The 12,292-nt window shown below is 52.9% G+C and overlaps 1 protein-coding gene across 3 annotated transcripts; it reads left to right on the forward strand.

The window, feature by feature from the left end:
• Nucleotides 1-510: 510 nt before the first annotated feature.
• CRTC2 (CREB regulated transcription coactivator 2) lies at nucleotides 511-11,438 on the forward strand. 3 transcript variants are annotated; one of them, XM_037050714.1, is made up of 15 exons: nucleotides 513-868; nucleotides 3,805-3,906; nucleotides 3,983-4,099; nucleotides 4,890-4,951; nucleotides 6,498-6,566; nucleotides 6,719-6,822; nucleotides 6,921-6,950; nucleotides 7,122-7,186; nucleotides 7,288-7,337; nucleotides 7,467-7,711; nucleotides 8,059-8,459; nucleotides 9,756-10,025; nucleotides 10,225-10,305; nucleotides 10,507-10,693; nucleotides 10,797-11,438. In XM_037050714.1, the coding sequence occupies exons 1-15, from the start codon at nucleotides 716-718 to the stop codon at nucleotides 11,015-11,017; spliced, it is 2,157 nt and encodes a 718-aa protein (XP_036906609.1). In that variant the 5' UTR covers nucleotides 513-715; the 3' UTR covers nucleotides 11,018-11,438. The 3 variants fall into 3 exon arrangements, with proteins under 3 accessions (XP_036906610.1, XP_036906609.1, XP_036906611.1); XM_037050715.1 differs by lacking the exon at nucleotides 6,921-6,950 and having other exon boundaries at nucleotides 511-868; XM_037050716.1 differs by lacking the exon at nucleotides 10,225-10,305 and having other exon boundaries at nucleotides 523-868.
• Nucleotides 11,439-12,292: the final 854 nt, after the last annotated feature.

Raw genomic sequence — 12,292 nt, forward strand, 5'->3', positions numbered from 1 at the left:
AGTCCCACGTTTACAGTTGTTTTAGTAACATCCCTGGTCTCATTGTTTTCATTTGGTCCCTTCTCTGAAGGAGAGATTTTTCCTCTTTTTTATTTTATTTATTTATCTTTAGAGGGGAAGGGAAAGAGAGGAGAGAAATATCAATGTATGGTTGCCTCTTGTGTGTCCCCTGTTGAGAACTGGTCTGCAAGCCAGGCATGTGCCCTGACTGGGAATCGAACTGTGATCCTTTTGTTCTTAGGCCCGTGCTCAACCCACTGAGCTACACCGGAGAGGGTAACATTTTTTCCTATTTTGACTCTTCCTTCTTCCCTTCCCCTCCCCTTCTCTTTTTTCCCTTCTTTCAATTCCTATGTCCTTCGTGTTCCTAGGCTCCCGACCAATTTAGAACTACTTTTCCCAGCTTGCCTTGTGCAGTGGTGGGGGAGCCGAGTGGGAGGAGCAAAGTCCACGGTTCCCCTAGTCAAACGGGGCTGCTGGGAATTGGTGTCCGTTTCCTCTTTGTACTGCGTGATTGGAGCGGTGAGAGGGTCACGTAAACAAACTACAATTCCCGGAAGACTCCGCGCGCTACAGGTCAGGGCTCGGCTGTGGCCGGGTTCGCGGTGCTTGCTGAGACGGCGGCGGCGGCTTCGGCTGGAAGACCCGGGCGGGAGCCCGCGGCAGAGGCCGTGGCTTGTGCGGGGTGGGTGGTGGGGAGGAACGGAGGAGGAAGATGGCGACGTCGGGGGCGAATGGGCCCGGATCGGCCACGGCCTCAGCTTCCAATCCGCGCAAGTTTAGTGAGAAGATCGCGCTGCAGAAGCAGCGTCAGGCCGAAGAGACGGCGGCCTTCGAGGAGGTGATGATGGACATCGGCTCCACCCGGGTGAGGGGCCGCGCCGGAGAGTCGAGCGGAGCAATTACCGAGCGGGAGCCCAGAGGCGGGGCGGGGGCGAGAGCCACAGCCAAAGAGGCGGAACGGGGCAGCGGCTGCGGACGCCGCAGTCTGGGAAGCGGAGGGTGAGGGCCGTGGAGCAGGAAGGCGGGTTCTGTCGGGGGAGGCCAGAGCTCCCAGAGAGGTTGGGAGTTTGGGAATGACTAGTGACCAAGTGAGTAGGTGGAGATTGGAGACAGTTCCCTGGAACCTGGCGGAAGTCGGAGGTGGGTGGTCCTTGTGCATCCCTGATTGAATCCTCCCGGGGATTCTACTGAAGCATCCCCGATTTTGGGTTATGGGTTGTAGGGGGATGGATGGTCTGCTTCCCCTACTCTTGTCTCCTCTGAGTTGGTAATCTCTTTCAACCTGGTTCCTTTGCCCTGTTGGCCACTCTTGGCACTTCAGTTCCTCTGGGAAAGGGCCCCTTGAGTGGTTTGAACAGCAGCGCTGGGTATAGTGGGGCAGGAAGTCCCCTCCTGCGTCCCGTCTCTTTGCTTCCTTTTTCAAATACTTCTTGTGGTTTCCTGACGTGAATGAAGGTGAGGTCCATTGCCCACAGACTGGTGCTTGGTTTGCCCTGGTGGCCGTCTTGGAAGAGAGATAGGGCTTTGAATCCTGAAAGCGGGAACCAGTGGCCATAGGTGTGTGGAACCAGATAGCTTTGTGTGGGTCACTTACGGGTTGGTTTGGAGGGTCTTCTATGTGTAAGGACTATTAACTTCTAGGAAGCTCCAGAAAGAAGGCGTCTTGGCAGAGTTGCCTCTGAAACCCCTCTGACCTTAATTTCTTGCTCTCAGGACTAGATGTCTGAGGGAGGGAGGAAGGGGTGGAAGATTGCCCGGTTGGTATGCAGTCCTAATGTGGGGAGGCATTATTCTCAAAACAGCAGGTGAGGAGGATGTTTCAGGGATTCCTCATGACAGGGAGTTAAAAGGAATTTTAGGGGAGATGAAACACAAATACCACATTTCAAAGCTCTTTCTCCTGGTTTGACTGTAATAGCATCCATCTATGACCAACTGTGGTTGTATTTGTGTGGGTATCTCCCTTGACTCTGTTAGTCTTTTTTATGTTTATTTCTCCTTTCAGTCTCCAGAGACCATGTGCCCTAGTTTGTGGGAGATAGAACAGAGTTAGGTGGGGAAGCAAATCTTGTGTGTCTGTGTGTGTTTGTGTCTAACTGCTACGATCTATCTGTTGACTGCGCCCCTTTAGGAGCTTGTGATCGTGGTGGAGTAGAGGTGAGAAGGTGGGCGAGAGGCTGATCTCCAACTGACACCTTGAGGCCCTGCCTCTGGACTGTGACTCCAGCAGAGGCATGGTGGGACCTTAGGGCTGTATGTGCAGGGGAAGGCTGTGAGAAACTCAAAGCTGGGCCATCTGTCTCTGAGGTGTCTTGGTCTGTTCAGAGGCCCCCTCCACCTGCTTTGCCCCTGCTGGGTCACTTCACTGCTGCACATAAAAGTGTAGTGGGCACACTTGGCCAGAGCCTGGGCTCTGACACTTAGCCTTTATTTGGCTAGCTGGGAGGGCTCCTTTGAGGCAGATAGAGCCACAGAGGCCTGTACTGCTGTGAGGCTAGGGTTGTCGTATATCTATGCATATTATTAGCAGCCCTGGAGTGGCCCAAAGGTGAGCATAGTGCCCACTAAATTCACTGGGCTGACCTGGAACAGAAAGTTAGCTCTGAGGTTAGCCTGTGCACAATAGTTTGTCCCGGAAGCTCTCTGAATTTGCCCCTCATCAGCTGCCCTGGGTCTCTTTTATTTTGCAGGTGACAGTGGCTGTCTCAGAAGTAGGTACTTACCTCTCACAGAGGGACATGAGATCTGTAGAGAGACTAAAACCATGCCAGACTAAGGAATGTGGTCTCTTACTCTAGTGCTAGACTTATGTCCCCAGAAGGAACGAGGATAGGGAGATGGCTCTGGCCCAGACGAGTGGGCTGCTGTTCCCTCTGCCACTCCCATTTACTGGGCTTTCCTGCCCATTCAGGGGCCTTGCAACTAAGTAGAAGGATGTGCTTTGGTTTGTTTTTTATTTGAATATTTTATTTATTTACTTTTAAATAGAGGGGAAGGGAGGGATAAAGAGAGGGAAAGAAACATCAGTGTGTGGTTGCTTCTCATGAGCCCTCCATCGGGGACCTGGCCTGCACCCCAGGCATGTGCCCTGACTGGGAATTGAACCAGTGACCCTTTGGTTTGCAGGCCAGTGCTCCATCCACTGAGCCACCCAAACCAGGGCAGAATGTGCCTTGTTTTTGGCCCTGCTTTTCCATCTATGAGAGCCATCATTCCTTAGATGTTCTAATATGGGAGGTATAGGCTCTGGATGGCCTCCTTGACGCTGGGCCGGTGGCAGAGGGCAGGAAAGAGCCTGGTAGTAGTGGCTCTGTGGCATCCACCTATAGCCTTCCCCTCATTTCCTAGTCACTCCAGGTCACATCTGGAAGTAAAAGCATAGGTACCTAGTAAGCACCCTTTCTCAGGAGTTAAACCATGTGACTGGTCTGGGGGCTCCCGGCAGCCCTGCAGGGACAACTGGGACAGGCCCTGAACAGAATGTCAGGCTTGTCAGGGTCTGTGCCTAGCAGAGTGATGCCAGGTATTAGTGACAGCATTGATGAGGGTAGCCTGCCGAAGAGCTGAGGCAGGGTGTTTGCACCAGGTCTCAGTGGTGCTTTTACCCAGCACTGTTCTTTGTTCTTTTCTCTTCTCTTCTTTCTCTCCCTCTTTCTCCCCGCCCCCCCCCCCCCAGTAGATCTCTTCAAAGTAGCACCAGTAGTAGCATATCCTGGAGACTGGAGTGGCAAAGGTGGCCAAAGACCACGAACAGTGCTCGGCCTCCCTCCCTGACATCCCATTTTGCCCTTCGTGTCTCAGTTACAGGCCCAAAAACTGCGACTGGCCTACACAAGGAACTCTCATTACGGTGGTTCTCTGCCAAACGTGAACCAGATTAGCTGTGGCTTGGCTGAGTTTCAGGTGAGCGGACACCAGCCTCAGTAGAGTGCAGGCTCTTCGACAGCTTCCCCGTCGACTTACCTGTGTGTTTTGGCAGAGCCCCCTTCAGTCACCGTTGGATTCATCCCGAAGCACTCGGCACCATGGACTGGTGGAACGGGTGCAGAGAGATCCCCGAAGGATGGTGTCCCCACTCCGCCGCTACCCCCGCCACATATCCTTCACAGGGGTTTGGGGAGTTTGGAGGTGGTGGGTCGGGGTCCCTAGGAACTCACTGTCCCATCCTTCTCTAGGTCTCCTTTACCCGGCCTCCCAGAAAAGGGACCATTTAGCCCGTGTGTCAGCGCTGGCTCCTGTGCTGGGGGGATGGGGCGGGGGGAGGCTGCTCCTGCGGTTGTGCCCTCTGTCTCTGCCCTCTGTCTCTGGCTGGTTCCGGCTGTCCTTACGCAGCTTGCGCTTTGCTGCCACAGGCAGGGCTCTCTGATATTTCTCCTGCCTAAAGGGGTTTGGTTCCCTCCTCACGTTTCTGTCCTCAGCGACCTCCACAGAAGTGCCTCACCAGGCCCTGCCTAAATAGTCTTCATGTTTTTCCACCTCTGCTGGGTCTCACCCTCTTCTCTTCCATTCTCTGGCCTGCTTATTGCTCCTTGTCAAGGAGGAGAAGTTATTTGTTACAAGGAGAAGTTATTTGTTTCTTTTTTTTTTTAAAGATTTTACTTATTTATCTTTAGAGGGGAAGGGAAGGAGAGAGGGAGAGAAACATCAATGTGTGGTTGCCTCTCGTGCATCCCCTGCTGGGAACTGGCCTGCAACCAGGCATGTGCCCTGACTGGGAATTGAACCGCGATCCTCTGGTTCACAGGCCCGCACTCAATCCACTGAGCTACACCAGCCAGGGCTATTTGTTTCTTGAAACAACTCATCTGCTGCCTCCGTTATTCTCTTATCTGGTCTCTAGCCCATCCAGCCGCTCCTCACTTTTTACCTTAACCGGTGCCGTTCACATTGACAGCTCTCCCTACAGTCCTGCCTACTTATCTCCTCCCCCGGAGTCCAGCTGGCGGAGGTCAGTGTCCAGGGCGGTCAGGATCTCCTGCCCACTCTGACATGTATCTGGAGGGAGCTTATGTTGGGGTTGGACATGCGGGGCTAGGCTTTCAGCAGTACCTCCTCTCCTAAGGGCAGGGCTGGAAGGGGTGGGGGCAGGTGGAGTAGGTGGGTCAGAGTCCAGTCTTGGTCATATTGACACGAGTGGCCAAGCCTCCCCGTCCAAGCAGGGCAGGACCAATGGTAACAGTGACTAGCTGGGGCGTGTGTGTAAGGGGGAAGGGAGGATGGCTGCCCCTCCTATCAGGAGTGAGTGCCAGCCCTGGCTGGCGTGGTTCTGTGGATGGAGTGCTGGCCTTCAAACTGAGAGGTTGCTGGTTTGATTCCCAGTCAGGGCACATGCCTGGGTTGTGGGCCAGGTCTCCAGTTGGGGGCGTGGGAGAGGCAACTGATCAATGTATCTCTCACACATAGACACATCTCTGCTTCTCTTTCTCCCCTACCTTCTCTCTAAAAATAAGTAAATAAAAATGTTTTTAAAAAATGGATGTCAGATATAGTGTACTGGCACTCAGAGGTCTGAACCCTTCTGTCCATCTCATTGCTAATATTCATACCTAGCAGAGTAGGTGGGCTCTGGGATTCCCATTTAGTTTGTCTTGGCAGAGAGAAGTTGAGATTTTCCAGATCTAGATCAGTGATTTCCAACCTTTTTCATCTCATGGCACACATAAACTAATTACTAAAATTCTGCAGCACACCAAAAGGTATATTAATTTTTTGTCAATCTGACAAAAATATACAGGTATAATTTTGATTTATAATAATAATAATAATAATAGTTATTACCTACCCTTTTTGCTCCAGTGTGACTTTTTAAAAAATCAGGTGCCTATATGTATGTATAAGGATTTCTGGTACAAAGACTTAACTAGTCAGATGCAACTTTATTATGTGATGTGACCGGTAGGATGCAGCTCTATTGCGTGACCCATGTTTATGGTTCAGGACAGGGCATTCACACCAGATGGCTATTGTGTTGACTGTTGTCATTTTTTTGCTTGACAATCCAAGGGATAAGAGGTCAGTGCTCCTGACTAAGTAGTCAGGTATTGCATGCTTTAAAAATTCTTGAGGCCCTGGCTGGTGTAGCTCAGTGGATTGAGCACAGGCCTGCGAACCACACGATTGCGGTTCGATTCCCAGTCAGGGCACGTGCCTGGGTTGCAGGCCAGTTCCCAGCAGGGGACTCACGAGAGTCAACCGTACATTGATATTTCTCTCCTTCCCTTCCCCTCTAAAGATAAATAAATAAAATCTTTAAAAAAAATTCTTGTGAAAAAAAATTCTTGTGGCACACTAGATGAAAAAACCACTGTCCTAATTGATTGGAGGAGAGGGTTCATGGGTCACAGATATCTGAAGAACCAGAAGGAAAAGAGACATGGTCCTGGGTGCCTATCCCTCTTTACCTCTGCATTGGCTGCCGCACATTTGCTGACTCCCATGCCTGCCTTCGTGTCCATTGGTAGCCTTCCTCCTTGTGACTTTGCTTTTCATTCCAGGACGATGCCCTGGGGCAATTTCCCTGCAGAGAAGGGGCAGTTGTTTCGACTACCATCTGCACTTAACAGGTGATGATCCTCGAGTTCTCTAGTCCACATCTCTTATCTGTACTTTCTGGCCCCACCCAGTTCCAGCCCCACTAATGTCCTCCCTTGCTGAGGAGGACACGGGGGCCAGGAAGACCACCACTGGTGCCAGCTGATCTCTATTCCCTTCACAGGACAAGCTCTGATTCTGCCCTTCACACAAGTGTGATGAACCCCAGCCCTCAGGACACTTATCCAGGCCCCGCACCTCCCAGTGTCCTTCCTGGCCGCCGTGGAGGTAAGTAGCCACGTCCTGGGGTAGGGAAACCCCAGAGCTTTGAGATGAAGCAGGGAGGCAGGTGGGCATTGCAGCCAACCCTCCCACGTCCTTTGCATGTTATCTGGATGGCGAAATGGACTCCAAAGGTATATGTTTCTCACCACTTATGGGTACTGAATGCCAAAGAATTTCTAGGCTGGTGTTGGAGGCTTTACTCAGAGCCAGGGAGCAGGACTCCCTCCCACCTGCCTCTGCTTCCTGTCCTGCCTTACTGGCTCCTTCTGCAAGCCTCCACTCATCAGTCTTTCTCTTTCAAGTCCCTGCTATTGAGGAGAACTTACTAGATGACAAGCATTTGCTGAAGCCCTGGGATGCTAAGAAGGTAGATGTGGCCCACTGTCCCTCTTCTTTCCATGGGCAGGCTTTCCAGGGGCCTCCGCTGAGCCCTGTCCTCATTCTTCACTTTCTTCCTTCACTCCTCAGCTGTCCTCATCCTCCTCTCGCCCTCGGTCCTGCGAAGTCCCTGGAATTAAGTAAGTGCCTCTTTCATGTTGGCTAAGGGGATGGGTGAGGGAAGTAAAGAGAAATGTGGGAGGCCAATCTCTGCTCCTCCCTGACAAGTGGCCCGCCAATGATGTCTTTCTTGTGCCCTCCTCCCCCAGCATCTTTCCGTCTCCTGACCAGCCTGCCAATGTGCCTGTCCTCCCACCTGCCATGAACACGGGAGGCTCCCTACCTGACCTCACCAACCTGCACTTTCCCCCACCGCTGCCCACGCCCCTGGACCCAGAGGAGACAGCCTACCCCAACCTGAGTGGGGGCAACAGTACCTCCAATTTGACCCACACCATGACCCACCTGGGCATCAGTGGAGGCCTAGGCCTAGGCCCAGGCTATGATGCGCCAGGTGAGTGGCTGTCCTAACTGCTGTCCAGAGTGCTGCCTGGCTGGAGGGGCCGTGGGGCGGGAGGCTTAAGCACCAGTGACCGCCCATATCAGCCCACCACCTGTCCACACCAGGTTCCCCTCACTGTACTTTCCTGCGAGCAAGAACTGGTAGGTATGGCTTTTCTAAAAAAGAAGTTGGAGAGTAGCCCCCAAGCAGATAAGACCAATCTCACTGCCAGGGACAGTGTAGGGAGGACATTGTGTTGCCACTTCCATAGTCTGGTCACTGCTACCCATTCTGGGCAGAAAGGGGCCCAGTTCCCATCAGTAATGTTGGCATCTCTGGTTTTTTGTCTGTGCCTGCAGGATCTCATTCACCTCTCAGCCATCCATCCTTGCAGTCCTCCCTAAGCAATCCCAACCTTCAGGCTTCCCTAAGCAGTCCTCTGCCCCAGCTTCAGGGGTCCCACAGTCACCCCTCACTGCCTGCCTCCTCCTTGGCCCGCCATGCACTGCCCACCACCTCCCTGGGACATCCCTCACGCAGTGCCCCAGCCCTCTCCTCCTCCTCTTCCTCCACTTCATCTCCTGTGCTGGGTGCCCCGTCTTACCCAGCTTCTACCCCTGGGGCCTCCCCCCGCCACCGCCGTGTACCCTTCAGCCCCCTGAGTTTGCCCGTGGGCCCAGCCGACGCCAGAAGGTCCCAACAGCAGCTGCCCAAACAGTTTTCGCCAACAATGTCACCCACCTTGTCTTCCATCACTCAGGTATGCGTGGCCGCCTTCCCTACGTGTCTGTCTCCCTTCCCCTTTTCCTGCTAAGGTCTCTGCTTTCCGCCCTCCTTCCCTCAAATACCTCTTCTTACCTCCCATACTTGTCTCGTCCATTCCCTTTAATTCCCCTGTCCTCTACCTGCCCCATCTTTTATTTATATTGTTTCCTCTTGACCTAAGGGTAAAGCTTTCTGACAAATTCGGGCCCCATCTCTGCTTATAGTCTCCTTGTGGACAGTTTCACTTTTCTGAGCCTTAGCCTCCTCATCTATGAAACATAGATGGGATTGTAAAAACCAAAGGAAATCACGTGTGGAAACTGCTCAGCACCATGCCTAGGCCAGGTGCAGGCTTCACATGTGGTAGCTTATCCTCTTCCTTGTCTCCATTTTTTTTGTTCCTGTCTTTCTTTTCTTGTCTTTTTTCTCATGTCTCTATCCTGTCCCATCCTTTTTCCTATCTCCCTTCCTTTTTTTCTAGATTTCGTAGACTCAGAGAAGCTCTGATCATGGAGCTCAATCCCTTCGTTTTATAGACATGGAGACTAGGGGCCCAGAGGGCAAGTGATTTTCCTATGCTTACACTGAATGTTGGGAAGAATTAGGACCAGAACTGAAAACTCTTGAGGTTAGGGCTGTTCCTCAGTGCTAAACTCCTAGCTCCTTCCTCCTCCTTCTCTTTCTTGCCCTCTCTCTGTACCTCTCCACCTGTCACCCTAGTGGACACTTTCCCTCCCCTCTGCCCTGCTTTCTCCTCCCCTCCATTAGTCTCCCCTGGAATGTATGTTCTGTGTTCCATCTGACGCAGGTCCCCTTCTCTGTAGAAGAGACTGAGATCCAGGCCGGCAAGGGCTGTGCTCTCTCAGAGCCTGAGCCTGCAGTGAACCTAACTTCCTTTCCTCCTTTCCTCTTTGTTTCCTTCCTCCCCCGTTCTCCCCGGCCTTGTCAAGGCTTTAGAACGGCAGTTCTCAAGTTCACTGTTGTGCTATTAAGCACTTGTTAGCTGGGTCACAAGTACTTGATTACGAATAATCGCTAAAGCACCAAGGTTCAGTAATAGTTTACTTCTGGACTGGATTTAAAATTATTCTTATGTTAGCCTCACTTAGTTGCTTTCATTCTGATGAGCAGTTTTGGTTAATTGCACCCAATCCCAGGGATACCCATGGGAACGCTATCATGTTTGTGTGGAGGATGGTTGCAGCTTCCAAGGGTGGGAACTCCTGACTGAGAGTTCCTCTTGGGGGCACACTGAAAGGTAAGTTTCCCCTTTTCCCTTGCTTCTCTTTAGGGCGTCCCACTGGACACCAGTAAACTGCCCACTGACCAGCGGCTGCCTTCATACCCGTATAGCCCCCCAAGTCTGGTTCTTCCTGCCCAGCCTCCCACCCCAAAGCCTCTACAGCAGCCAGGGCTGTGCTCTCAGGCCTGCTCAGTGCAGTCCTCAGGTGGGCAGCCCGCAGGCCAGCAGCCACACTATGGGACACTATACCCACCCAGCTCCAGTGGGCACGGGCAGCAGTCTTACCAACGGCCAGTGAGTGACTTCAGCCTGGGGAACGTGAGTACTCAGGTCCCTGGCGCTGAAGCAGTGGAGAGGCTGGGATTGGGTCAGATGGGCCTGAGCAACGTCACGGACGCAGTCTGAGCTGGCAGATCCCGGTAGGGGGATCCTCCCGCTCCCCAGGGGACATGGCCCTGCCAGCGTGAGGCTCCTGTAGTCCTGCGTTTGATCCTTCTTCCTGCCCCTCTTCCCTTAGCTCTCTCTGCACAGCTTGCTCTTTGATGACTACTGCTTTGATCCGTTCTCTTCCTGGCACGCACAAGCTCTGTCCCGGCAGGTACGGTGCCCGCATCTACTTTGGGGCCCGTGAACACCTGTGTTACTCTGCTTGCTGCCATCTCTCTGTCTCTGCTTTTGGTCCAGGTGTTGGGGGGGGGGTATTACTGGCAAAGGGCATGTGTCAGCAGGGCCAGGCAGTGACAGGCAGGCACTCCTGTTCTGAGGCTCACTTTCTCAAGGTCTGTCTGTGTACCCCTAGCTGGAGCAGTTCAGCATGGAGAGTCCATCAACCAGTCTGGCGCTGGATCCCACTGGCTTTTCTGAAGGGTCTGGATTTTTGGGGCGTGAGGGATCAGCGAGTGGCCTCCAGGACCCCCATGCCCTCAACCACCAGAACTTGACACACTGTTCCCACCATGGCTCAGGGCCTAACATCATCCTCACAGGTGAGAGGTGTGGGTGGTCATGAGGGATGGAAGGAGGGAGTGATACATTTGCTGGCATAGCAGGAAATTGAGGGGTCCTCACCTATTTCTTCTGCCCATACAGGAGACTCCTCCCCAGGTTTCTCTAAGGAGATTGCAGTGGCCCTCTCTGGGGTGCCTGGCTTCGAGGTGTCAGCAGCTGGGCTGGGGCTGGGGCTGGGGCTGGAGGAAGAGCTGCGCATGGAACCACTGGGCCTGGAAGGGCTCAACATGCTGAGTGACCCGTGTGCCCTGCTGCCTGATCCTGCTGTGGAGGATTCATTCCGCAGTGACAGACTACAGTGAGGGACTCATCATCCCTCTGATTGGCCCTGTTCCCCGTCACTGTTCCTGTCCTCCCTTTCCCCTGGCCAGTAGAGACTACTCTCTGCCCCCAAATCCTCTTTCTAACATGAATGAGGGATCCCAAGAATGAGAAAAAGCAAAGGGTTTATCCAGGTGACCCTTGATTTCTGCACAAGGGGTGGGCCTGGGGGAGCTCAAGGGAGGGTCTAAAGCACTTGTAACTTTGAACCGTCTATCTGGAGGTCAGAGCCTGTTGGAAAGCAGGGGGTAGAGGGGAGCCCCAGAGGCAGGGCTAGTTCAGGATGCCCAGGGGTGGGCAGTGCCAGCCCCTCGTCACCACTCTTCCCCTTGCAATGGTGGAGAGAGCCAGAGTGGATATTATTTTTTATTAAATATATTATATGTTAATAAAAAAATCATACTAAACTCTTGGTGTGGTTGGCTACTGTTTGGGTTGTGGCTGGGGAACTAGGGGGTCTGTGGGACACAGGCCCTTTCATCTATCACGGTTTTTATGTCTTCTGAGCACCTTGTGGTTCGTGGAGCGCTCCCTGCCCCACCAGCCTCAGAGTTTGTACCCAGCACTGGGCATGGGGGTCCAGGCTGCATGCTCCCATGGCAGCACAGGTGCCCTCGCATCTGTTCAGGGCTCTGCTGCAGCATCAGGGGACAGGGACTCTGGCCAGATGAGTACTGCTCTTCACCCCTGTGGCCTGGCTGCGAGTCAAAGTGAGGAGGTGATTGCTGGCTGAACTTACAGGTCTGATGCTTCTGGTAGAATGACCCCAGCTTTTTCCAGGAGTAGCTGGCCTCAGTGCTAGGGCTACCTAGGAGACAGGATATAACAAATATACCAGCTAAGTCTTGGGTTGGCTCCCCTTCTCTGTGGCCCTTTAAGCCTAGAGGTCATCAAAATTAGACAAGTCTTACCTGGCCAGCCTCCAATCCCATTGCTTCAGTCTCAGGTAAGCTCTGAGGTTGCATTCCTGCCCGCTCATTAGCTGTGGCTCACCCTCCCCAGTCTTCACTCATTCATTCTACAGATGCTTAAGTGCTAACCACATTCTAAAGAGGTTTCCTCTCCGTGGCTTGGATTGCTAGCCGTCTGACCATCCAGCCTTGCTCCTCTTCTCTTCCACTCTCAGCAGTCAGAAGGGTCATGCCTCTCCTCAGTTACCAACACCTCTACTATTTCATGCCCTATAGTCCTGGCCTTTCCTCTTCCTCTTTCCAAAGCTCTTGTCATTTTCAGAAAAGAGAACTGAGAGCTTCTGG

The sequence above is a fragment of the Sturnira hondurensis genome, unplaced genomic scaffold, assembly GCF_014824575.4.
Source record: "Sturnira hondurensis isolate 20B ecotype Veracruz unplaced genomic scaffold, ASM1482457v3 Scaffold0006829, whole genome shotgun sequence".
Classification (NCBI taxonomy): domain Eukaryota; kingdom Metazoa; phylum Chordata; class Mammalia; order Chiroptera; family Phyllostomidae; genus Sturnira; species Sturnira hondurensis.